The 25,923-nt window shown below is 42.3% G+C and overlaps 1 protein-coding gene across 1 annotated transcript in view; it reads left to right on the forward strand.

The window, feature by feature from the left end:
* The first annotated feature begins 738 nt into the window (after positions 1-738).
* kcnq3 (potassium voltage-gated channel, KQT-like subfamily, member 3) overlaps positions 739-25,923 on the forward strand; it is a 166,649-nt gene continuing 141,464 nt past the window's right edge. Inside the window, exons 1-2 of the mRNA XM_029703941.1 lie at positions 739-939; positions 1,481-1,844. Of these exons, the coding sequence (XP_029559801.1) occupies positions 1,540-1,844 (305 nt within the window). The 5' untranslated portion in view covers positions 739-939; positions 1,481-1,539. The remainder of the gene's footprint in view (positions 940-1,480; positions 1,845-25,923) is intronic.

A 25,923-nucleotide genomic window follows, 5' to 3' on the forward strand; every position in this document is an offset into this window, starting at 1 on the left:
TAAAATGTCTAATCAAATATAGAATTCCACTTAATTTCAATCACCCAATACATGAATCGGATTAAAAATATCTTTAATGTTTCCATGTGGAATTCTCAACGCAATTTCAAGGTATATATAGTTCTGATGATTATGGTGAAATTAGATTGATGTAACAACCTGTTAGTCAGATGTAGTCAATGTATTTAAATGGAAAATGTACCCTAATTGCAATGTTTACAATGCTGGTTGAAATGAGAAGAAAACAGTACTTTTTTTTCAAATCCAATGTATTTCCCACGTTGATTACACCTACGTTGATTACTCTGAAAACCACTGTATGCCCAGTGGGTGTTGCAAATCCTATTTGCGCCCATTGACGTCCATATATTTTTTTGTATTACTTCAAAAGCCTATCAAATTCCTAATTACAATTTGCTTTGCTTATCACGAACAATTAACACAATATAAAAGTAATAAATAGGCAGAGCCGAATCTAATTTGATAATCATGTAAAATGTACATAATTGTGCGGACGTGCAAAAGCGTTCAGAGATGCGATGTCAGCAATGCATCACCTGCTCCAGAAGTATCCTGTGCTGTAGCCTAGGTTGAAGATGTCCATTTTCGACGTCGGTTCTGGCTAGCCTGACGTCTCACACTAAATTCTACCGCTGCTCTATACTTGAAGAAACTGACGTCCGTGGGCGTGGCGTAGCAGGTAGTCTGGGTAGCCAGGCAACTTGTTTTTGCGACTGGAAGAAAAAGGAATCTTTCCTTAGTATCGTTGGGCTTCAATTTCCGTGTCGACTCCTTTCTCCTCCTTCACGCAAGACATCTCATCCATACCCCACCTCTCATCACAGCGTTGGTTTTATCGGGAGCGGCAGGTGTAGACTAGAAGGAGGAAGCCTCGACATAAATCATGCTTTGTCGGGAGCAGTCGGCTTTGGAGCACGGGTAGGCTACGGGTCAACTCTCTGTGGACATCTCGTCCCTCATGGATAATTTAGCCAGTGTTGTGAGCTCGCCTAGCCTATGTTTTTCTATCAGTTATTTTCACATTTTAGCGATGGAAATACAAGGTGTAGTAGCCTATTAACTGTTGACAGTCTGTTAAGGGTTATGAAATAACATGCCATGCAATTGTTGCTCGAATGTTTCCATTCATAGCTACATTATTGTTTCATCACTAGGCATTAATAACCTACGCTGGCACACTTCCTAATTGATAGCCTTGTCTGCAAACACAACACCCAATTGAATAAGCTATTGCAAAGAGTATTCACTGATGCATTGTCAAGTGTGCAAAGTAGCTATAGCCCCCCCCCCCCCCCCCCCCCCACACACACACACATATATATATATATATATACATATATACATATACACACACACCCTTTATGTTCTCTCCAGTCAGACTGAGGAGCACCTCCCTTTATGAAGGGGACCAGATCCTTAAATGACCCTTTGCTGAAGTCATCTTGATTTATTCCCTCAGATCATGACATGCGGCTTACCAGATCTCCATAAGCGCGGCGCCAAGGATCACGAGTGAACATGGGGATCAGGTCCAGAAATGTTGCTAACGGTTCAGAGGAGCAGAGGGACAAAAAGACATCAGCCCTGCCCGTGGACTTGGACCAAGAGGCTGGGGTGGACAAAGATGGAGCTCTCTTGTTGGTGGCTCCGGGTCGGGAAGATTTCAAAAGGAGCACGCAGGGTTTCGGACTGTTGGCCAAGACGCCCCTGGGGTACACACGACCCGTTAAGCGGAATAACATCAGGAAGCGGAGAATTCAAACCCTTATTTATGATGCCCTGGAGAGACCGAGAGGATGGGCGCTACTGTACCACGCGTTTGTGTAAGTAACCAAAATATCTATGTGAAGTCTGTTTTACTCACACACATACGTAACTTGTTCCCTTTGTTCTACAGTATTTCAATTTGAAACATTTGCTGAGAAAAGTCTGGCAGAATACTGGATAGAAAGAAAAAAAGCACACCTGGCTCACACCTTGGAAAATAATCCAATGTCAAGTCAATTTTATTATTTTTAATATCCAAACCGTTTATGTAAAAATTATTGCCCTAAGATAAAAAATTGAGGTAGACAGCATTATATGCTCAGAGCACACATCTCAAGTGTCTCACTTATCAGTCTCGCCCAAGTAATTTGAGTATAAGTAGTCTACCATTTCTAAGACTTAGCGCTCACAATTTAATACCATTTTTTTTAAGCCAGCCCTTTTGTAATTGAGCAAAATGTATGGTTTTGCTTTCATGTGTTTTTCCATGTCACAACTCTCTTCACAGATGAGTAACTGTGTGTATGTAAATCTGGTAATCCTTTAATTTAGATTAATTGGAGAAGTGGTAGTTTTTAAGTCAATGAAAGACGTTTGTTTCACCAGAGGACAACAAAATAACACCTAAAGGGGATGGATGCCCCAAACCAAACCCAAAAGCAAATTGATCTCAAATGAAATGATGACCAATAGTCTAGGGCAGGGATGGGCAACTTTGATGGGGTGGGGGCCACAAAGAATTGGAACTCATCATGAGGCGCCGCAGTGGCTCGTGGGTCAGCGTATCCACATCAGTCCATGCCCCCACCTTGTGAGCAAAACATTTTAGTGGACCCCCTCGTGAAAGCGAAGATACTTTAAAAAAAACATTTTAAAGTTAATTTCCTGGATTTCTGCACATTTTGCCATGGGGCATAGTGAAAATGTTTCTGTTTTAAAGCACGTTTTCTGCAATTCTAAACATTTTGCTATGGAGCGGAGAGAAACATTAGCAGTTTTACATCTAATTTCATGCAATTCTACACATTTTGCAATAAAATGGAGGCAAGTGATAACAGATGCTCAATGGGCTCCACCCTGGTCGGTAATTCAACCATGCTTACTACCATTTTAGATAGCTGGCCGCTAAACATTTAGTTGACATAGGCAAACTGAGCTGATGCACAACCACATTTTCAAAATTGCACCTTGTGTATTCTATTATTCTAACTCTCAACAGTAAGTTGAGACCCAGACTGAGTGCCCAATTTGCGTGAAATTGGTCCGTGGGCCTACAAAAGGGGGTCCGGGTTCCACCAGTTGCCCATCCCTGGTCTAGGGAATTGACTCTCATGACCATTCTTGATCTTAGCCTAATGCTGTAACTCAGTAACAGATTGCACACGTCTGTCTGTCTGACCTGTCTGTCAAATCAAACTTTATTTGCCACCTCTGTCGAATACAACCTTACTGTGAAATGCTTACTTACAAGCCCTTAATCAACAGTGCAGTTCAAGAAGAGTTAAGAAAATATTTACCAAATAAAGTAAAGGATAATAAAAAGTAACACAATAACAAGGCTATATACATAGGGTACCGAGTCGGTGTGCGGGGGTACAGGTTAGTTGAGGTAATTTGTACATGTAGGTAGGGGTGAAGTGGCTATGCATAGATAATTAACAGCTAGTAGCAGCAGTGTAAAAAACAAATGGAGGGGGGTGTCAATGTAAATAGTCTGGTGGCCATTTGTTTAATTGTTCAGCAGTCTTATGGCTTGGGGGTAGAAGCTGTTAACCCACCGTTCCTAGGCCGTCATTGAAAATAAGAATGTGTTCTTATCTGACTTGCCTAGTTAAATAAAGGTCTAAAAAAAATCGGCCAAATCGGCGTCCGAAAATACCAATTTACGATTGTTATGAAAACTTGAAATCGGCCCTAATTAATCGGCCATTCCGATTAATCGGTCGACCTCTAATCAGGAGTGTGTGGGGTAGGGTCAAGAGGAATTTGTGTGTGCGCTCTATGGTATGTTTAGAGTGTTTTTGTGGTCATTGGCTGAAGTCTTTGCACTTCGCAATTGTGGTAGGAGTGTGTATGTGTGTGTTCACTCACGTGTGTTTTTAAAATTTGATTTAACCTTTATTTTGACAGGAGTCAACGCTGAGACTGGACAGGCATATGACCTTTTTTGACTGTTCAAGTACTCGCTTGATTTTTTTTTCTGAGTACCCTTATTTTTAGAGCAAACACTGAAAAAAAATATGTGTGCATTTATCTATATGCTAAAAGTGAGAAACAATGGCTAATTTATCACAACCTTTACAGATGACGGATACCTACTCATTTAAGGGTTTTTCTTTATTTTTACTATTTTCTACATTGTTGAATAATAGTGAAGACATCAAAACTATGAAATAACACATGGAATCATGTAGTAACCGAAAAAGTATTAAACAAATGTAAATATTTTTGAGTTTCTTCAATTTGGTTGACGTCGGGTGAATGTGGAGGCCAGGTTACCTGATGCAGCACTCCATCACTTTCCTTCTTGGTCAAATAGCACTTACACAGCCTGGATGTGTGTTGGGCCATTGTCCTGTTGAAAAACAAAATGATAGTTCCACTAAGCGTAAACCAGATGGGATGGCGTAACGCTGCAGAATGCTGTGGTAGCCATGCTGGTTAAGTGTGCCTTGAACCTAAATAAATCACAGACAGTGTCACCAGCAAAGCACCATCACACCACCTCCTCCATGCTTCACAGTGGGAACCACACATGCGGAGATCATCCGTTCACCTACTCTGCGTCTCACAAAGACACTGCGGTTGGAACCAAAAATCTCAAATTTGGACTCATCAGACCAAAGGACAGATTTCCACCGGTCGAATGTCCATTGCTTGTGTTTCTTGGCCCAAGCAAGTTTCTTCTTTTGATTGGTGTTTAGTTGTGGATTCTTTGCAGCAATTCGACCATGAAGTTGTGTAAACCTTGCCGCCATTGGACTCTGGAGCAGTGGAAATCTGTTCTCTGGAGTGATGAATCACGCTTCACCATCTGGCAGTCCAACTGACGAATCTGGGTTTGGCGGATACCAGAACGCTACCTGCCTCAATGCATATTGGGTCATGTAGTAAATAAATGAGTCAATAAAAGAAAGTGCCATTTATTGAAGCTGTAACATCAACTGGTTATATTATGAAGTAGTCCTGTGTTGCTCAGTTGGTAGAGCATGGTGCGTGCAACGCCAAGGTTGTGGGTTCCATTACCACGGGGGATCGGTATGAAAATCTATGCACTCACTACTGTAAGTCGCTCTGGATAAGAGCGTCTGCTAAATGACTAAAATGTAACCTCAGCAGTGGTGCTTGCTTGATGAAGCCTATGGCTGTGCAATGGCATAGACTTGTTTTGTTAGTTTAGCAGACAAGGCGATCTTATTTCCCGAGCCCTTATCACAGTGAACACCTATTTTATAGTATAAAACATGATGTAATATAACAGAATAAAATAGAACAAAGTACTGTGGCTGGAACAGTTGTTTTCAGTAATTATTTGAAACGGGGCTCAATTTGACAAGTTGAAAGACACCATTTTGTAGGGTTACAAACCGAAATCTGTCTTCTTTTCGATATACAGATGTTCGATAGAGTTTATTATGCCTGTTCCTTGGAATTTTCTACATGCATGAACAATTCTACATTGAATGCTGCATGGGATGAATTATGGCCAGGACATCTGTCTGGTGAGTAGGCTTAATGACTCTGATGAAAATACGCACTTTGTCTTTATCAAACTAATGTTTTTGCATATTTTCAGTGTGGAACTGTCTATTTTTAGGGGGCTAATAGCCTAGGCTAACCAATTCTAAATACCACTAGCAGTTCGCAAAGTTGGGTTGTCACTAACGTTAGTTACCACAGCCTCAAAGTCATAAATCATGCTTGTTTGTACAATTTTGCTTCTTAAAATCAGATTTTAAACCTTACTCTTAACCCTAGCCACACTGTTAACCTTTTGCCTATCCCATCAGTTAGATACCTTTTTTCTAAGCATTCATTTCTCTAGGCGCACACAGTGCGTGCGTGTGGAGCGAGCAGACAGACAGACAGAACGCAATTGAGTGAGTGAGACGGGAAAGGGAATTTAGGGAGCAGAACTGTGTGATGCTTGGTTTACTTTTTTTGTGCCCTGTAAAGCGCTACAGAGGGTAGTGCGTACGGCCCAGTACTTCGCTGGGGCCAAGCTTCCTGCCATCCAGGACCTCTATACCAGGAGGGTGTCGGAGGAAAGCCACAAAAATTGTCAGACTCCAGCCACCCAAGCCATAGACTGTTTGCTCTGCTTCCGGGAATATCTGCATTGACCCTTTTTGCACTAACTCTTTTGACTCATCACATACGCTGCTGTTACTGTTTTATTATCTATTCTGTTTCCTAGTCACTTTACCCCTACTAGCTATATGTACGTACCTACCTTAATAAACTCACAGCACTGCATATCGGCTCAGTACTGGTACCTCGTGTATATAGCAAAGTCATCGTTCTCTACTCATTGTGTATTTATTCCTCGTGTTAATATTTTCCTATTATTTTTCTATTTTTCTCTCGGCGTTGTTGGGGAGTCTTTCCTTTTCCAGTAAAAGGAAATACTTCCATATTAGCAAGGCATTATACAGTCATCTCTACTCTGAGAGCATAGGCATTGGGAGCTGTCTGCCAATAAGTGCACCAGTTTGTCTGCATGCCAAGGATCACTATACTGATCCAGGATAGAACTGCTGATGCACGTCTCTCCCTTCCTCTCTCTCTCTCTCTCTCACACCATCTATCTGTATTTGTCCATCCTGTTCTTCTCCCTCTCTCGTTTAAGTGTATGCACCTCTTATCTCTCGTAACATGAGTCTGTGGAGCAAGAGTGGGTTTCAAATAAAATAAAATTGTATGTCACATGCTTCTTAAACAACAGAGAAATGCATTTACCAAGCAGGGCATTTCCTTACTTGGTTTTCATCATGGCATATAAGATGTTTATTTAAAAAAAGGGGATGCTGGACGCATACTGGCCAGAAAATTATTCAGACTCAAAACTATTATTATTTTTTACAAAGGTGAGAGTGCGAAGGTGCATAGAGCCCAAAAAGTGTGCGCTGAAGCAAGTTAGAGTAAACGTTTGAGCTAAGTGCTTTCTTCACATGGATTTACCTATACCAGTGGAGGCCGGTGACTTGAAGAATATAGGAGGGTGGGAGACCCACGGTATAGGTGCGGACCAGACGCAGACGTCAAAGCGTGTTAAAAAAACACCAAAGACAAGTCATTTTAACAAAGACATTTATAGTAACATATTATGGGGAATGGGAATGAGAGGGCTACTTAGTGTTGGGAAGGGATCACAGCAGTGATGGTTTGAGGCGTGAGTTGAGGTGTTCAGAGGTTTGACTTCAGTGCAGGACAGAGGGGTGTACTACAAAGCAGGATCAAGGAATTAGCAAGCTAACTTGCCTAAATATTAGGGATGTGCATCTTTCCCTTTCAAGACGATTCGACACATACAGTGCATTCGGAAAATATTCAGACCCCTTGACTTTTTCCACATTTGTTACGTAACAGTTATTTTAAAATTGATTAAATCGTTTTTTCCCCTCATCAATCTACACACACTACCCCAAAAATGACAAAGCGACAGAGCCAAAAAGTAACAATAAATATAGTATGTAAAGAGGAAAAAAGAAACAAAAAAGAAGTGAGCCTCCTCCAACAGGAAACTGTTGAGCATGAAAAACCCAGCAGCGTTTCAGTTCTTGACACAAACCAGTTTACCTGGCACCCCTGTTCTAAGGCACTTAAATATTTTGTCTTGCGCATTTAACCATCTGAATGCCACATACAGTTGTCTCAAGGCTTAAAAATCCTTCTATAACCAAATAATGATGTCAGTGATCTTCAGGTTGGAAAGTCATAGCTCTAAAATGATACCCGAGTTTCTGAGTTGGATGACCATTCGAAACGATTTTTCCCAGTCGGATCTCTTTTCCTGAGTTCTCAATTGTCTTGAATGCTCGGAAGTCTGAGATTTCCGATTTCCTAGTTGTTTTGAACAACGCATTAGTCTCAGTGGAGGGAGGGAGAGAGCAGCAGAGGGTCCGCCTCTCATGGCCCATGCTCTCTCCTTCCTTTCCTCCGGTGAGGCTGACCAGAGAGAGGGGACACCGTCTTCCACCTGATGGCGAAGTCGCACCGCATCTGCCTCGTTCAGAAATTCATGACCAGAGAAAGTGAAATATTCCTCTATTAAAATAGACACGACAATCTGCTAATAATAATAATAAAAAAGCAGGGCTGTCGATAGACTTGGGTGCTCATTCACTACAGCACGAGTGAAAGTAAGGACAAGTGGGTTTTATGTTTTGTAATAGTGTTGAGTAAAAACAGTGACAGTGCTGAATATAAACTTAAACATGAACTCACTCGTAAATTGGATTTAACAAGCGAAATCAATAAGGAATCATAGCTTTCACCTGGTCAATCTGTCACGGAAAGAGCAGGTGTTCGTAATGTTTTGTACACTCAGAGTATACAGTTGATTTCGGAAGTTTACATCCACTTAGGTTGGAGTCATTAAAACTCGTTTTTCAACCATTCCACAAATGTCTTGTTAACAAACTATAGTTTTGGCAAGTCGGTTAGGACATCTACTTTGTGCTTGACACAAGTAATTTTTCCAACAATTGTTTACAGACAGAATATTTCACTTATAATTCACTGTATCACAATTCCAATGGGTCAGAAGTTTACATACACTAAGTTGACTGTGGCTTTAAACAGCTTGGAAAACTCCAGAAAATGAAGTCATGGCTTTAGAAGCTTCTGATAGGCTAATTGACATAATTTGAGTCAATTGGAGGTGTAGCTGTGGATGTATTTCAAGGCCTACCTTCAAACTCAGTGCCTCTTTGCTTGACATCATGGGAAAATCAAAAGATATCAGCCAAGACCTCAGAAAAAAATTGCAGACCACCACAAGTCTGGTTCATCCTTGGGAGAAATTTCCAAACGCCTGAAGGTACCACGTTCATCTGTACAAACAATAGTACGCAAGTGTAAACACCATGGGACCATGCAGCCGTCATACCGCTCAGGAAGGAAACGCGTTCTGTCTCCTAGAGATGAATGTACTTTGGTGCGAAATGTGCAAATCAATCCCAGAACAACAGCAAAGGACCTTGTGAAGATGCTGGAGGAAACAGGTACAAAAGTATCTATATCCACAGTAAAACTAGTCCTATATCGACCTTAACCTGAAAGGCCGCTCAACAAGGAAGAAGCCACTGCTCCAAAACCGCCATAAAAAAAGTCAGACTACGGTTTGCAACTGCACATGGAGACAAAGTTGGTACTTTTTGGAGAAATGTCCTCTGGTCTGATGAAACAAAAATATAACTGTTTGGCCATAATGACCATCATTATGTTTTGGAGGAAAAAGGGGCAGGTTTGTAAGCCAAAGAACACTATCCCAACCATGAAGCACGGGGGTGGCAGCATCATGTTGTGGGGATGCTTTGCTGCAGGAGGGACTGGTGCCCCTCACAAAATAGATGGCATCATGAGGAAAGAAAATGATGTGGGTATATTGAAGCAACATCTCAAGACATCAGTCAGGAAGTTAAAGCTTGGTTGCAAATGGGTCTTCCAAATGGACAATGATCCCAGGCACACTTCCAAAGTTGTGTCAAAATGGCTTAAAGACAACAAAGTCAAGGTATTGGAGTGGCCATAACAAAGTCCTGACCTCAAACTTATAGACAATTTGTGGGCAGAACTGAAAAAGTGTGTGCATTCTAGGAGGCCTACAAACCTGACTCAGTTACAGCTCTGTCAGGAGGAATGGGCCAATATTTACCCAATTTATTGTGGGAAGCTTGTAGAAGGCTATCCGAAACGTTTGAACCAAGTTAAACAATTTAAAGGCAATGCTACCAAATACTAATTGAGTGTATGTAAACTTCTGACCCACTGGGTATGTGATGAAAGAAATAAAAGCTGAAATAAATCATTCTCTCTACTATTATTCTGACATTTCACATTCTTAAAATAAAGTGGTGATCCTAACTGACCTAAGACAGGGAATTTTTACTTGAATTAATGTATTTGGCTAAGGTGTATGTAAACTTCCGACTTCAACTGTATTTTGTTTGTATGTTTGGGCTTTTATAGTTTGTATTTGTATGTGTTGGGCTTTAGCTGAGATTATTCTTTAGTCAAGTATATTTGTCCAGGCCTCAATTGTTCCTTGACTAGAACCATTCATTATCGCTGTCTATTATTCGATTGTTATATCTTCTAATAGTAGCTTTAACCAAATTGGGAGAGAGTGAGGTGAATGCCATCTAATAGCCAACATCTTTTTTTGTGGCAGTGCTACCTGCATGCAGTAATCGTCTCTGGTTTATTCAGATATTCAAGGAACTATCATCGTTAACCTGTTATGGATAGGGGGCAGTATTTTCACGGCCGGATAAAAAACGTACCCGATTTAATCTGATTATTACTCCTGCCCAGAAACTAGAATATTAGCTTTCTAAAACTGTTTGAATGGTGTCTGTGAGTATAACAGAACTCATTTGGCAGGCCAAAACATGAGAAGATTCTGTTCAGGAAGTACCCTGTCTGACCATTTCTTCCCCTTCTTGATTATCTCTATCCATTACAAAGGATCTCTGCTGTTACGTGACACTTCCTACGGCTTCCATGGGCTCTCAGAGCCCGGGAAAAAGCTGAATGATGTAATTCAAAGACCTGGCTGAAACACACGAGCGCTTTTGCTAAGTGGTCTATCAGTGGACAAAGGGCTTCATGCTCGTGCACGATACGACACCATGATTTTATTCTATCGTCTCTGAACGGATTCAACGACTCCCGGTCGGAATATTATTGCTTTTTTTACGAGAAAATTTGCCTAAAAATTGATTTTAAATTACATAGTAGATGCGACGCATTGGATATTTACATTCATGCACGTTGTCCCAGAAGCATTTAATTGCAGGGAACTCCCACATCATATGAAGTGCCTACCTGATTTAGGGGACCCAGTGAACAGTTGGGCTAAATTTAAAATATAAGTTGATGGTCCGGATTACGGGATGTCAAGGTCATATTTCTCCAAATTATGTTTCAGTTGAAGGGTTGTTCAGATTCAGTTACATCTGTGGACCATACTTTTTTAATGGCTAGCTCAGAATATGAGATTTCCAAAAGTTTATATATTACAGAGATCAGTCCTTTCGGGAGCCCAGATAATTTATCAATACCATCATTGGATGGTTTGGTATAGTTTGGTTTCTCTAGAGACTCCATAGGCCACAGCATAGATGACATAAATTGTTAAGTAAATTGTTAAGTATAGGAAAAAAGTTGCCTGGTAATGTGTTTATTTTTTTCACATCTTGGAATGTTCAACCATTACTGTCCATGATATCGGCAACGACACAGATTCCACATTTGGACCACTGGGGGGATGCAAAAGGCCGCCTCCAGATCGCAAGACATTATTGTGAAATATTGGAGTATTGGCATGCCATCCCATTTATTGTTTAAAAATCTTGAGCCAAATAGAGATTGTGTGTGCAAAAATAGGACCAAAGCATAGTTTATATCAGTGAAGAAGGATGTATCAGTGAAGACCACCTCGTACAGGGCAATAGGAGACACCATATTTCTCTCTATACTCAGCCAGGGGGCAGTACAATCATGTCTAACCCAATTTAGGATGGGACGAAATGCTAGTATCTGGAAATGCAATTTAAAGTTTGGTACGGATAGTCTTTCCCTCTTTGTAAGTTACATTTTATCCACGATCTCTTACCTTGCCGTGTACATTTTGAAACCACACTATGGTTTCACACTAACCACACTACACTACAACACAACTGATTGGTTCAAACGCGTTAAGAAGGAAAGAAATTCCACAAATTAACTTTTAACAAGGCACACCTGTTAATTGAAATGGATTCCAGGTGACTACCTCATGAAGCTGGTTGAGAGAATGCCAAGAGTGTGCAAAGCTGTCATCAAGGCAAAGGGTGGCAATTTGAAGAATCGCAAATATAAAATATATTTCGGTTTGCTTAACACTTTTTTGGTTACTACATGATTCCATATGTGTTATTTCATAGTTTTGATGTCTTCACTATTACTCTACAATGTCGAAAATAGTACAAAGAAAAGAAAAACCCTTGAATGAGTAGGTGTTCTAAAACTTTTGACCGGTAGTGTATATGAACATATTTGAATAAAACAGTGTCAGTTCCTCTTTAACACTACCATAGTATCACTCTATGCTCAGAAGATGAATTACACACTTACAACAAAAAGGTGGTATCTAGAACCTCAAAAGGTTATTTGGCTGTGCCCATAGCAGAACCCTTTAAAGAACGCTTTTTGTTTCCAGGTAGAACCCTTACCACTGAGGGTTCTACCTGGAACCAAAAAGGTTTATCCTATGGGGATAGCCGAAGAACCCTTTTGGAAGAGTGAACTTTTATGTTGCTCTTATTTGCAGAGCTCAACACTGTGTAGCCATTTGTTGCACTTGCAATTACATATAACTATATAGCAGCACAGGCTAGTCAGTAATTTAATCAATGTACTTGCACAATACTGTACACTATAATAGCTATGTTACAATTACTTGGTTCTATGCAGTGAATACACACTTCATTTGGGAATAAAAGTAAATTAAGAACTAACAAGCTGTTTAAGAGAAAATCCTTCGTTCTCTGCTGTAAAGAATTTAGAGTTGATATATTTCCTCAGATATGAAGATATGATTTGAATTGCCTATTTTGAATTGCCAGTTTCTCTCCTATGTTTACACCTAAACTAATGTAGTTTTGAGTAATGCATGTTTCTATTGATTATAAAACATACCACTACTTCTGCATCACACGTACCCCCAACAAACTTCATATATATTGGATACATAGCTGAACTTATCTGTACGGGAAATTAAATCAAGTATGCACAAATGCATGTACATTTAATTGAGCACTCAATTAATCGCAGTCTTTTTATAATACGGTGAATGTATCCATCGTTGGATGACGTAACTATTCTTCAAACAGTGACAGTGGCACACGTGCTATTCATATTGCATGCAAGACCAGGGTTGCACGGCATGTATGTGTATATGTAGGATTCATGTCTTATGGATTACACCTTTGAAAACATTCTTTTTCTTTTCAAACTTGACACTGTTTTCTAGATAAACAAATTGACACCACTTTCACAGATATACACACACTGAGTCAGACAATCACCTCATCAGTACATTCACCTCATTTATACTATAGTCATGACAGCGGTTTGTCACTGAAATCTGTTTTTTCATCAGAAATGATTGCTTATGGGTACCTTCATATGTGTGTAAAAATATTAATTGTTCTCAGGTTGTAAATTCATGTAATTATTTTTGCAAAACGCTATATATCCATAGACTGGCTGGAATGGAATGTTCGTATGCTGTATATTTGTCTGTGATTGTATCTCACCTAGCCATCTTAAGATGATTGCCCTGGATAAGAGTATCTGCTAAATAACTATTGGCCGACTGAGCCACAGAGCTCACTGATTGGCAGACTGGCTGATGCACAGACCAATGTGGTACACAGCAAGCTGTGCCCCAACGGTATGGAAAGTCAGTCGTTATTTTTTATATTTGATCTGTCTCAGAGCAGGCACATTTGATTGATTCTTTCCCGGGGCTGGAACCATGATATTATTTTCCAATCGTTCCGTTCCAAACAGAACCCCTATTTTATTTTTATTTTTTCCGTTCACTTCCAGTGTTACAACATGAATGGTTCATAGTTCCTTTTCAAAAAATGTTTTACCTGTGAAATCAGCATAGGTTTTACATTTTAATTTACTCCACCAATTAGCACATATGGAGCAGCTTGCTATGGAATGGGTAAGCTAGTTTTTTTACACGTTTGATGGACAGATGCAGGCGCGAGATGTGACTGAAATGTCCAGTTGGGGAGAGACCGAGAGGGAGGGGTGGACATGTAGGGGGCTTAGCTTGAAGAGCTGAGCTTCATGACAAGACGTGAGTTGGAACGTGTTTAGGCTATTACTAGCATCATAACTTCACTGAACGATAAATTGGACATTAGGAATATTTTTGGAACAAGAAAGAAGATTATTGACCGGTTGTCAAGATTTGAAAATAACTCTTCCGTTTCAGAACACTAGAGATCACTTTCTTTCCCGGTTTTGTTTCCGTTCAGGAGGACTTCGAGTTTGGTATCAGACAAACAAGTCAGCGGACAAAGCTCCTATTGGTAGAGTTGAATCCCACGGGCGGGGCACCTGAGGAAAAAGACAAACAGAGCTGTTATTGGCTTAATGATGTTGGTCATGGTGAGTGGTCGTCTTTTTAAGACCTGCTCTTAACTTTGTACTCTGTTGTCTGGCGTCAAGCACCATTATCCCAAACACCAGAACAAATCCCATTGTCCAGCGCTATCAGCACTCATCTGTCCCCCCCCCCCTCCATCCTTCCATTCCCCCTCCACCTCTCCAAGAGACACATTCTGCTATGCTTTCCCAGGCCCAGACAAGCGTAATGTGCATGGCGCACAAGTTCTCCAACCCTGCCCCAACCTCCCCCACCAGGGACCTTACTTCAGGGCTTAAGGATGATGATGCCATCCAATTGAATTATGTCAAGTCGTGCACAGAAAACATTAACTACTCAGGTACCAGTCGTTTCACAACGGTTAGTATGGGCAGCTGTGCTGGAAGGAAGGGGCGTGCAGTGTGCTTTAGACTTGCTACAAAGACGGAGTGTACTGTGTTCAGACAGAGATGTGGTTGCGTCTCAAATGGTAACCTATTCCCTTCATAGAGCTCTACTTTTGACCAGGGCCCACTAGTAGTAGTGCACTATGAAGGGCACGTGTCAAACTCATTCCATGGAGGGCAGAGTGTCTGCAGGTTTTTGCTCCTCCCTTGTACTTGATTGATGAATTAAGGTCACTAATTGGTAAGGAACTCCACTCACCTGGTTGTCTAATTCTTATTTGAATGGGAAAAAAACTAAAACCAGCAGACACTAGGCCCTCCATGGAATGAGTTCGACACCCCATTTTAAGTTGAAACAGAAAGTGGTATTGTCGGATCGGTGTCCCCCCCGCAGGACGATTGAGCTAATGTGATTAGCATGAGGTTGTAAGTAACAAAAAAAGCCATATCTGATATGGGCAGAAAGCTTATATCCTTGTTAATCTAACTGCACTGTCCAATTTACAGTAGCTATTACAGTGAAAGAATAGCATGCTATGGTTTGAGTAGTGTGCACAATTATGAACTTAAATGTATTAATAAACCAATTAGGCACATTTGGGCAGTCTTGATACAACATTTTGAACAGATATGTAATGGTTCATTTGATCAGTCTAAAACTTTGCACATTTACTGCCGTCATCTGGTGGCCAAAATCTACATTTTGTCTGGACTGGAATAATACATTATGGCCTTGCATTTCAAAGATGATGGTAAAAAAAAAAAACATTTGTTTGTATTATCTTTTACCAGATCTAATGTGTTATATTCTCCTACATTCATTTCACATTTCCACAAACTTCAAAGTGTTTCCTTTCAAATGGTATCAAGAATATGCATATCCTTGCTTCAGGGCCTGAGCTACAGGCAGTTAGATTTGGGTATGTCATTTTAGGCGAAAATTGTAAAAATGGGTTGGATCCTTATTAAAGCATAAGTTGAAACAAGATTTTACTCATAGCTTTATTGCTATAGCTACTATGCTGTGTGGTGCATTTGAAGAGAGATTACAGGGTGAACAACAGTCAACAACAGACCTGACTCATCTTATAGGTGGGGGACGAACTGGGACCAGACATATCAAGGTCGCCACACCAGCCTTTGAGTTACATTTACATTTAAGTCATTTAGCAGATGCTCTTATCCAGAGCGACTTACAAATTGGTGCATTCACCTTATGATATCCAGTGGAACAACCACTTTACAATAGTGCATCTAAATCTTTTAAGGGGGGGGGGGTTAGAAGGATTACTTTATCCTATCCCAGGTATTCCTTAAAGAGGTGGGGTTTCAGGTGTCTCCGGAAGGTGGTGATTGACTCCGCTGTCCTGGCGTCGTGAGGGAGCTTGTTCCACCATTGGGGTGCCAGAGCAGCGAACAGTTTTGACTGGGCTGAGCGGGAACTGTGCTTCCTCAGAGGTAGGGAGGCGAGCAGGCCAGAGGTGGATGAACGCAGTGCCCTTGTTTGGGTGTAGGGCCTGATCAGAGCCTGAAGGTACGGAGGTGCCGTTCCCCTCACAGCTCCGTAGGCAAGCACCATGGTCTTTGTAGCGGATGCGAGCTTCAACTGGAAGCCAGTGGAGAGAGCGGAGGAGCGGGGTGACGTGAGAGAACTTGGGAAGGTTGAACACCAGACGGGCTGCGGCGTTCTGGATGAGTTGTAGGGGTTTAATGGCACAGGCAGGGAGCCCAGCCAACAGCGAGTTGCAGTAGTCCAGACGGGAGATGACAAGTGCCTGGATTAGGACCTGCGCCGCTTCCTGTGTGAGGCAGGGTCGTACTCTGCGAATGTTGTAGAGCATGAACCTACAGGATCGGGTCACCACCTTGATGTTAGTGGAGAACGACAGGGTGTTGTCCAGGATCACGCCAAGGTCCTTAGCACTCTGGGAGGAGGACACAAGGGAGTTGTCAACCGTGATGGTGAGATCATGGAACGGGCAGTCCTTCCCCGGGAGGAAGAGCAGCTCCGTCTTGCCGAGGTTCAGCTTGAGGTGGTGATCCGTCATCCACACTGATATGTCTGCCAGACATGCAGAGATGCGATTCGGCGCCTGGTTATCAGAAGGGGGAAAGGAGAAGATTAATTGTGTGTCGTCTGCATAGCAATGATAGGAGAGACCATGTGATGATATGACAGAGCCAAGTGACTTGGTGTATAGCGAGAATAGGAGAGGGCCTAGAACAGAGCCCTGGGGGACACCAGTGGTGAGAGCGCGTGGTGCGGAGACAGATTCTCGCCACGCCACCTGGTAGGAGCGACCTGTCAGGTAGGACGCAATCCAAGCGTGGGCCGCGCCGGAGATGCCCAACTCGGAGAGGGTGGAGAGGAGGATCTGATGGTTCACAGTATCAAAGGCAGCAGATAGGTCTAGAAGGATGAGAGCAGAGGAGAGAGAGTTAGCTTTAGCAGTGCGGAGAGCCTCCGTGACACAGAGAAGAGCAGTCTCAGTTGAATGCCCAGTCTTGAAACCTGACTGATTAGGATCAAGAAGGTCATTCTGAGAGAGAGAGCAGGCCAAGGACGGCACGTTCAAGAGTTTGAGAGAAAAGAAAGAAGGGATACTGGTCTGTAGTTGTTGACATCGGAGGGATCGAGTGTAGGTTTTTTCAGAAGGGGTGCAACTCTCGCTCTCTTGAAGACGGAAGGGACGTAGCCAGCGGTCAAGGATGAGTTGATGAGCGAGGTGAGGTAGGGGAGAAGGTCTCCGGAAATGGTCTGGAGAAGAGAGGAGGGGATAGGGTCAAGTGGGCAGGTAATGACCATTTTGCACAAAAACCCCATCTTAGACCGGTCCACTGCACCGTACCCGATCGAGTAGGACTGATCGAGTACCCGATTTAGCATGTAAACCGCTGGTCATTTGAACATCAAATGAATTGGCTGGAAGAGGAAACACAATTCCATATCCACACAAGGTTTTTTCTTATTCCTCAGACTGACTGCTCTGTAACAGACGAACCCCTCGGGGGGAACCGTCGTCTATGTAATAGCCATGGCGGGCTCAGGCTCTGTTGTTTTGAGATTAATTTGCATATTTGTGTGGCATATTCGGAGGTAATTAAGGAGGTCAGGTGTACATATGGCCACACGGCGCGCCGACGGACATCTTGCGACTTCTTTTTTTGTTGATATGGAAACGTGGAAACTCAGTCGGACAATTACAGCACTTGTGTCGACTACAGACTGTTCAGATACCATACTGGAGGAAAGGCCATTCACCATCACTGTTCAATATCGCAGCACAGTCAATGGACAATCATACACCACCACTCACCATCCGATCTGGGTTCAAATAGCTTGAATTTACCTGCCGCAATGGAATAGTCCCAAAAGTGAAAACGCCGCCCACCTGGCACTCAAGGCAGGGTCAATCAAACACTATTTGAAAGAATACAAATACAATTTGAACCCAGCTGTATCAACCCATAAATTGAATGCATAAAAATATTATGATTATGAAGTCACCCACTGGACAGAATACAACAGCCACTCAGGTTATTATTACTATGAATAACTACAACATATAGAAAATTATATAATGATACTATAATATCCTGTATATTATACTGTGTATATAATACATTTACCAGAAATACTACACTGAGCTTTACCACAAAATAGGATACCAAACTGGATATTATGTGAAGCATTACCACATCGCAAAAGACATGACCAGACACTATCTTTGACTCTGACAACTCCCCAGTACCATTCCACATAAAATGGACTGTGGTGGTCATGACATTTTGTTTATTTTTGGCAGGTCTAAATGAACATGATATGAAGAAAATGTATTTCAGAAGAACAGAATATGAGTTGGCCTACTGTATGTTATCTGGCTATGTGCCGTCCCATAGGCTGGAGGCTTGTTCATTTAGCAGACAAGATATGCTTATAAGTTCATTGCCATTATTTTACATGATTTAAAGTAAGAATAATATAATTGAACTTAGCTGAATGAAATACAATGGATATTTTTCCCATTCCGGAGCGAGAGTGAGCGCATATGAGGTGGCTATGTTCACCGTAAAAGTGATCATTTGAAACGGGTCCTATACCCTAGAGTTTGAGTTATTTGGCAACTTTAGTTGTGAATGATACAAACCTTAGAATGTCTTAGAAATCAAAACATACAGTGCATTCGGAAAGTATTATGACCCCTTGACTTTTTCCACAATGGATTTACAAATTTAAAAAATCCAGATCAATCTACACACTACCCCATAATGACAAAGTGAAAACAGGTTAGAAATTTCTGTAAATGTATTAAAAATAAAAAACAGATACGTTATTTACATAAGTATTCAGACCCTTTTGCTATGAAACTCGAAATTGAGCTCAGGTGCATCCCTGTTTCCATTGATCTTACTTAAGATGTTTCTACAACTTGATTCGAGTCCACCTGTGGTTAATTCAATTGATTGAAAGGCACACATCTGTCTATATAAGGTCCCACAGTTGACAGTGCATGTCAGAGCAAAAACCAAGCCATGAGGTCGAAGGAATTGTCTGTAGAGCCCCGAGACAGGATTGTGTCGAGGCACAGATCTGGAGAAGGGTACCAAAAACATTCTGCAGCATTTGAATGTCCCCAAGAACACAGTGGCCTCCATCATTCTTAAATGGAAGAAATGTAGAACCATCAAGACTCTTCCTAGAGTAGGCTGCCCGGCCAAACTGAGCAATCGGGGGAGAAAGGCCTCGGTCAGGGAGGTGACCAAGAACCCGATGGTCACTCTGACAGAGCTCCAGAGTGTCTCTGTGGAGATGGGAGAACCTTCCAGAAAGACGACCATTTCTAAAGTACTGCACCAATCAGGCCTTTATGGTAGAGTGGAGAGACGGAAGCCACTCCTCCGTAAAAGGCACATGACAGCACGCCTATAGTTTGCCAAAAGGCACCTAAAGGACTCTCAGACCATGAGAAACATGATTCTCTGGTCTGATGAAATCAAGATTGAACTCTTTGACCTGAATGCCAAGCGTCACGTCTGGAGGAAACCTGGCACCTCCGCAGCATTATGCTGTGGGGATGTTTTTCAGCAGGGGAAAAAAAATACCTGTCATCTATCCACTTAATAACAAATGGAGGACGCTTTTTCTGTGATTCATTTTCATGTCAGCCAAGTAGGCTATACTCCTGTTTGTAACGAGAAGCGATATGCTTAATATTAGGAAACTTAAGAAATACATATAGTAGGCCTAGCCTATAGAAAGCTGATGCGATCCTGCTCTTTTTAATTGAGGCCATCACTCTGTTTTCTCACGGAATTACATAGCCTACAGAAATGTTGTGCAACATGAGCTCATGGTCTCTCATGAAGTATTTGATTAGAATTTTGAGGACATTGGCATTGATGTCAGAGTGATTAGAGGGACAATAAAGTGCTGAGTACCAGGCAGTTAGATAGTTTGGTAGGCTACTAAAACCAGCAGCAGCATCAGAGCTTGGAGAAGCCTAATTACGGTGTCTAAACGGTCACATTGAATTTGACTGCCGTCGTGACCGCCGTTGTGGTGGTAATGCAGTCACCGTAACAGCCCTAGATGGACATAATTTCACATTTAGAACAAACACACTCTCACCAAATCAGTCACACACACACACCACATCCCCCAACCCATCTCCTGTCTCACACACACACACACACACACACACACACACACACACACACACACCACATCCCCCAACCCATCTCCTGCCACACACACACACACACCACATCCCCCAACCCATTTCCTGCCACACACACACACACACACACACACACACACACACACACACACACACACACACACACACACACACACCACATCCCCCAACCCATCTCCTGCCACACACACACACACACACATACCACATCCCCCAACCCATCTCCTGCCACACACACACACACACACACACACCACATCCCCCAACCCATCTCCTGCCACACACACACACACACACACACACACACACACACACCACATCCCCCAACCCATCTCCTGCCACACACACACACACACATACCACATCCCCCAACCCATCTCCTGCCACACACACCACATCCCCCAACCCATCTCCTGCCACACACACCACATCCCCCAACCCATCTCCTGCCACACACACACCACATCCCCAACCCATTTCCTGCCACACACACACCACATCCCCCAACCCATCTCCTGCCACACACACACACACACACCACATCCCCCAACCCATCTCCTGCCACACACACACCACATCCCCCAACCCATCTCCTGCCACACACACACACCACATCCCCCCAACCCATCTCCTGCCACACACACACACCACATCCCCCAACCCATCTCCTGCCACACACACACACCACATCCCCCAAGCCATCTCCTGCCACACACACACACCACATCCCCCAACCCATCTCCTGCCACACACACACACACATCCCCCAACCCATCTCCTGCCACACACACACACACACACACACACACACACACACATCCCCCAACCCATCTCCTGACACACACACACCACATCCCCCAACCCATCTCCTGACACACACACACACCACATCCCCCAACCCAACTCCTGCCACACACACACCACATCCCCCAACCCATCTCCTGCCACACACACACCACATCCCCCAACCCATCTCCTGCCACACACACACCACATCCCCCAACCCATCTCCTGCCACACACACACACACACACACACACACACACACACACACACACACACACACACACGCACACATCCCCCAACCCATCTCCTGCCACACACACACACACCCCAACCCATCTCCTGCCACACACACACACACACACATCCCCCAACCCATCTCCTGCCACACACACACACACACACACACACACACACACACACACACACACACACACATCCCCCAACCCATCTCCTGACACACACACACACACCACATCCCCCAACCCAACTCCTGCCACACACACACCACATCCCCCAACCCATCTCCTGCCACACACACACCACATCCCCCAACCCATCTCCTGCCACACACACACACCACATCCCCCCAACCCATCTCCTGCCACACACACACACCACATCCCCCAACCCATCTCCTGCCACACACACACACCACATCCCCCAAGCCATCTCCTGCCACACACACACACACCACATCCCCCAACCCATCTCCTGCCACACACACACACACACACACACACACACACACACACCACATCCCCCAACCCATCTCCTGCAACACACACACACACACACACCACATCCCCCAACCCATCTCCTGCCACACACACACACACCACATCCCCCAACCCATCTCCTGCCACACACACCACATCCCCCAACCCATCTCCTGCCACACGCACACCTCTAGCTTAAGGCCTTCCTCTGGTCTCGCCATTTCGAAGTGTATATTTTTATTTCACCTTTATTTAACCAGGTAGGCTAGTTGAGAACAAGTTCTCATTTACAACTGCGACCTGGCCAAGATAAAGCAAAGCAGTTTGACACAAACAACAACAGAGAGTTACACATGGAATAAACAAACATACAGTCAATAATTCAATAGAAAAAGTCTACCTACAGTGTGTGCAAATGAGGTAGGATAACGGAGGTAAGGCAATAAATATGCCATAGTGGCGAAATAATTGCAATATAGCAATTAAACACTGGAGTGATAGATGTGCAGAAGTTGAGTGAACAAGTAGAGATACTGGGGTGCAAAAGAGCAAAATAAATCAAATAGATAACAGTATGGGGATGAGGTAGTTGGATGGGCTAATTACAGGTGGGCTATGTATGGGTGCAGTTTGGTATTCTCCTTCCTCCTCCAATCTTGTCTCCCGCAGCCCTCTTAAAGGAGACAGATCAATATAGTAGCAGGCTTGAGGGGGAGCACCCTGAGGAGGATTCTCTTACACCCAGAGAGAGGAAAGGAGATCTGGCCAGTGTAAGTAGAAACCCCTCTCCATGGCCTTGGGCACAGCAACACATTCAGATAACTGATAGGTCAGTGGCTGTGCTCCACTAATGTAACTCACATTGTCAGGGTCGTGGAAGATGTGGACACAAAAGAGAATTGGGTGACACTTGACATAACGTCTGGCAGATGCTTTGTTAGCATATTACGAGCATGACTCGTGGTATCCCTTTAAACTGACTCAGTGTGCTACAGTGTTTCCCCTATATTCATGTAGCAGTGGGCTGCTAAATCATTGCCGCCACTCCAAGAAATATGATATTTATTTATTTATTTTTGGAAATAATTTTTCATAATGGTGATACATTGTCAGTGTAAACTTAAATGACTAAAACCAGATATAAAATATGTAGAAAAGATAAAGGCGCTGTATATTTTTTAAATAAGATAATCTTTGAGAACTAACATCACCAATAAAAAAAATTGACTGTCAGAGAGAAAGACAGAGGGAGAGGCAGAGAAAGAGCTAGAGATTGACAGCGAAAGGGAGCAGTTCCGTTATGCATCAGCAGTTTTGTCTTGCATAAGTAGGGATCTTTGTCCCATCCTCCTGGCACTCTGACAATACACTTTTTCTGTTGGCAGACACAAGTATCCACCATATCCTTCCATGGCTTTATAATTGGGCTGGAGCAATGAATCGCTTCACCAAGCCATTATTTGTCAACACTTCGATTTAATCACAGAGGGATTTCCGTGGTCGTAAAACCATTTTGCTGCTTCTCTGTATGATTAGTTAACACTTGACTCCTCCTATATAAAATGGCTACATAAAGCTGTCATGAAGCCGTATAACGTTCATGAATTATCATGATATGGCTGGTGTTGGAAAGTTTTCATTTCATAAACCATTGGCAAAACAGGCAAATTTCTAGTATTTTTTGGAGAATGCACATTGACTGTACCGGTACCCCCTGTATATAGCCTCGCTACTGTTATTTATTTTTACTGCTGCTCTTTAATTAGTTGTAAAAAAACAACAACATTACACTTATTTTTCTTAAAATGGAATTGTTGGTTAAGTGCTGGTAAGTAGAGGTCGACCGATTTTAATCGTCATGGATTAATTAGGGCTGATTTCAAGTTTTCATAACAATCGTTAATCTGCCTTTTTGGATGCCGATTATGGCCGATTACATTGCAATCCACGAGGAAACTGCGTGGCAGGCTGACCACCTGTTACGCGAGTGCAGCATCAAAAGGACCTTGTGGCTGCAAGGAGCCAAGGTAAGTTGCTAGCTAGCATTAAACTTATAAAAACAATCGATCTTCACATAATCACTAGTTAACTACACATGGTTGATGATATTACTAGGTTAACTAGCTTGTCCTGCGTTGCATATAATCAATGCAGTGGCTGTTAATTTATCATCGAATCACACCCTACTTCCTACGGGGGATGATTTAATAAAAGCGCATTCATACAAATATACCTAACCATAATCATCAATGTCTTTCTTAAAATCTATACAAACAAGTATATTTTTTTAAACCTGCATATTAAGTTAAAATAAATTCATGTTAGCAGGCAATAATAACTAGGGAAATTGTGTCACTTCTCTTGCGTTCATTGCACTCAGCCAGGATATATGCAACAGTTCGGGCCGCCTGGCTCATTGCAAACTGTGTGAAGACCGTAATTCATTTGCCAGAATTTTACATAATTATGACATAACATTGAAGGTTGTGCAATGTAACAGCAATATTTAGACTTAGGGATGCCACCTGTTAGATAAAATACGGAACAGTTCCGTATTTCACTGAAAGAATAAACGTTTTGTTTTCGAAATGATAGTTTCCGGATTTTATCATATTAATGACCAAAGGCTCGTATTTCTGTGTTTATTATATTTTTGCATTATTTAAACCAAATTGAACATACTTCATTATTTATTTGAGACTAAATAGATTTTATTGATGTATTATATTAAGTTAAAATAAGTGTTAAAACAAGTGTTCATAAGTGTTCACAATTATTGTTGTAATTGTCATTATTACAAATATTTAAAAATCATCCGATTTAATCCAATAATCGGTGTCGGCGTTGAAAAATCATAATCTGTCGACCTCTTAGCATTTCACTGTAAGGTGAACCTGTTGTATTCGGTGCATGTGACAAATAACATTTGATTGAATAACATAATTGCAGAAGGTTTTCTAATGATCAATTAGCCATTTTAAAATGATAATCTTGGATTAGCTAACACAACGTGCCATTGGAACACAGGAGTGATGGTTGCTGATAATGGGCCTATGTAGATACTCCATAAAAAAATCTGCCGTTTCCTGCTACAATAGTCATTTACAACATTAACAATATCTGCACTGTATTTCTGATCAATTTGATATTATTTTAATGGACAAAAATGTGATTTTCTTTATAAAACAAGGACATTTCTAAGTCACCCTGAACTTTTGAACATTAGTGTATGTCCGGTTTCTGGTTTGGGTAGGTTTCAATATTCACATTGGGAACATCATCCCCTATAGACTTCCTGATGAACTCAGTCACTGTGCCCGTGTATACGTCAATGTTATTCTCAGAGGCTACCCGGAGCATTTCCCAGTCCGCGTGATCAAAACAGTCTTGAAGCATGGATTCCGATTGGCCAGCGTTGAATAGACCATAGCACGGGTACTTCCTGTTTGAGTTTCTGCTTATAGGAAGGGAGGAGCAAAATGGAGTTGTGATCTGATTTGCCGAAGGGAGGGTGGGGGAGCGCCTTGAAGGCATCCCGGAAGGGGTAGGAGCAGTGGTCGAGTGTATTTCCAGTGTGAGTACTTCAGTTAATGTGTTGATAGAACTTCGGTAGCATTTTCCTCAAATTTGTTTTGTTAAAATCCCCAGCTACAATAAATGCGGCCTCAGAATATGTGTTTTCTAGTTTGCACAAAGTCCAGTGTGGTTCCTTGAGGGCAGTCGTGGTATCGGCTTGAGTGGGAATATACACGGCTGTGACTATAACCAAAGATAATTCTCTTGGGAGGTAATGCAGTCGGCAATTGATTGTGAGGTATTCTAGGTTGGGTGAACAAAAGGTCTTGAGTTTCTGTACGTTATCACACCATGAATAATTAATCATGAAACATACACCACCACCGTATGAGATGGGATTATGCCGGTTCATTGTTTAGCTACCTAGCTAGCTACATGTGTAAACAATAGACTCCACTTCGCCCGGAAGTCAAATTAGCCAGGTGTGTCTGGGGGAGTTTATGTCTAGACAATAGTGGCCCATCCACTTAGCTAGATGTGGCTGGGGGGTGGTTATAGAATTTCCTTCAGATGATCCATCAATTCATATGAGTGTGTCGGGTAAGCGTTATCTAATAATGATTTAAATATTTGTACCAAGA

This window comes from Salmo trutta, chromosome 21, assembly GCF_901001165.1.
Source record: "Salmo trutta chromosome 21, fSalTru1.1, whole genome shotgun sequence".
NCBI classification, from domain to species: domain Eukaryota; kingdom Metazoa; phylum Chordata; class Actinopteri; order Salmoniformes; family Salmonidae; genus Salmo; species Salmo trutta.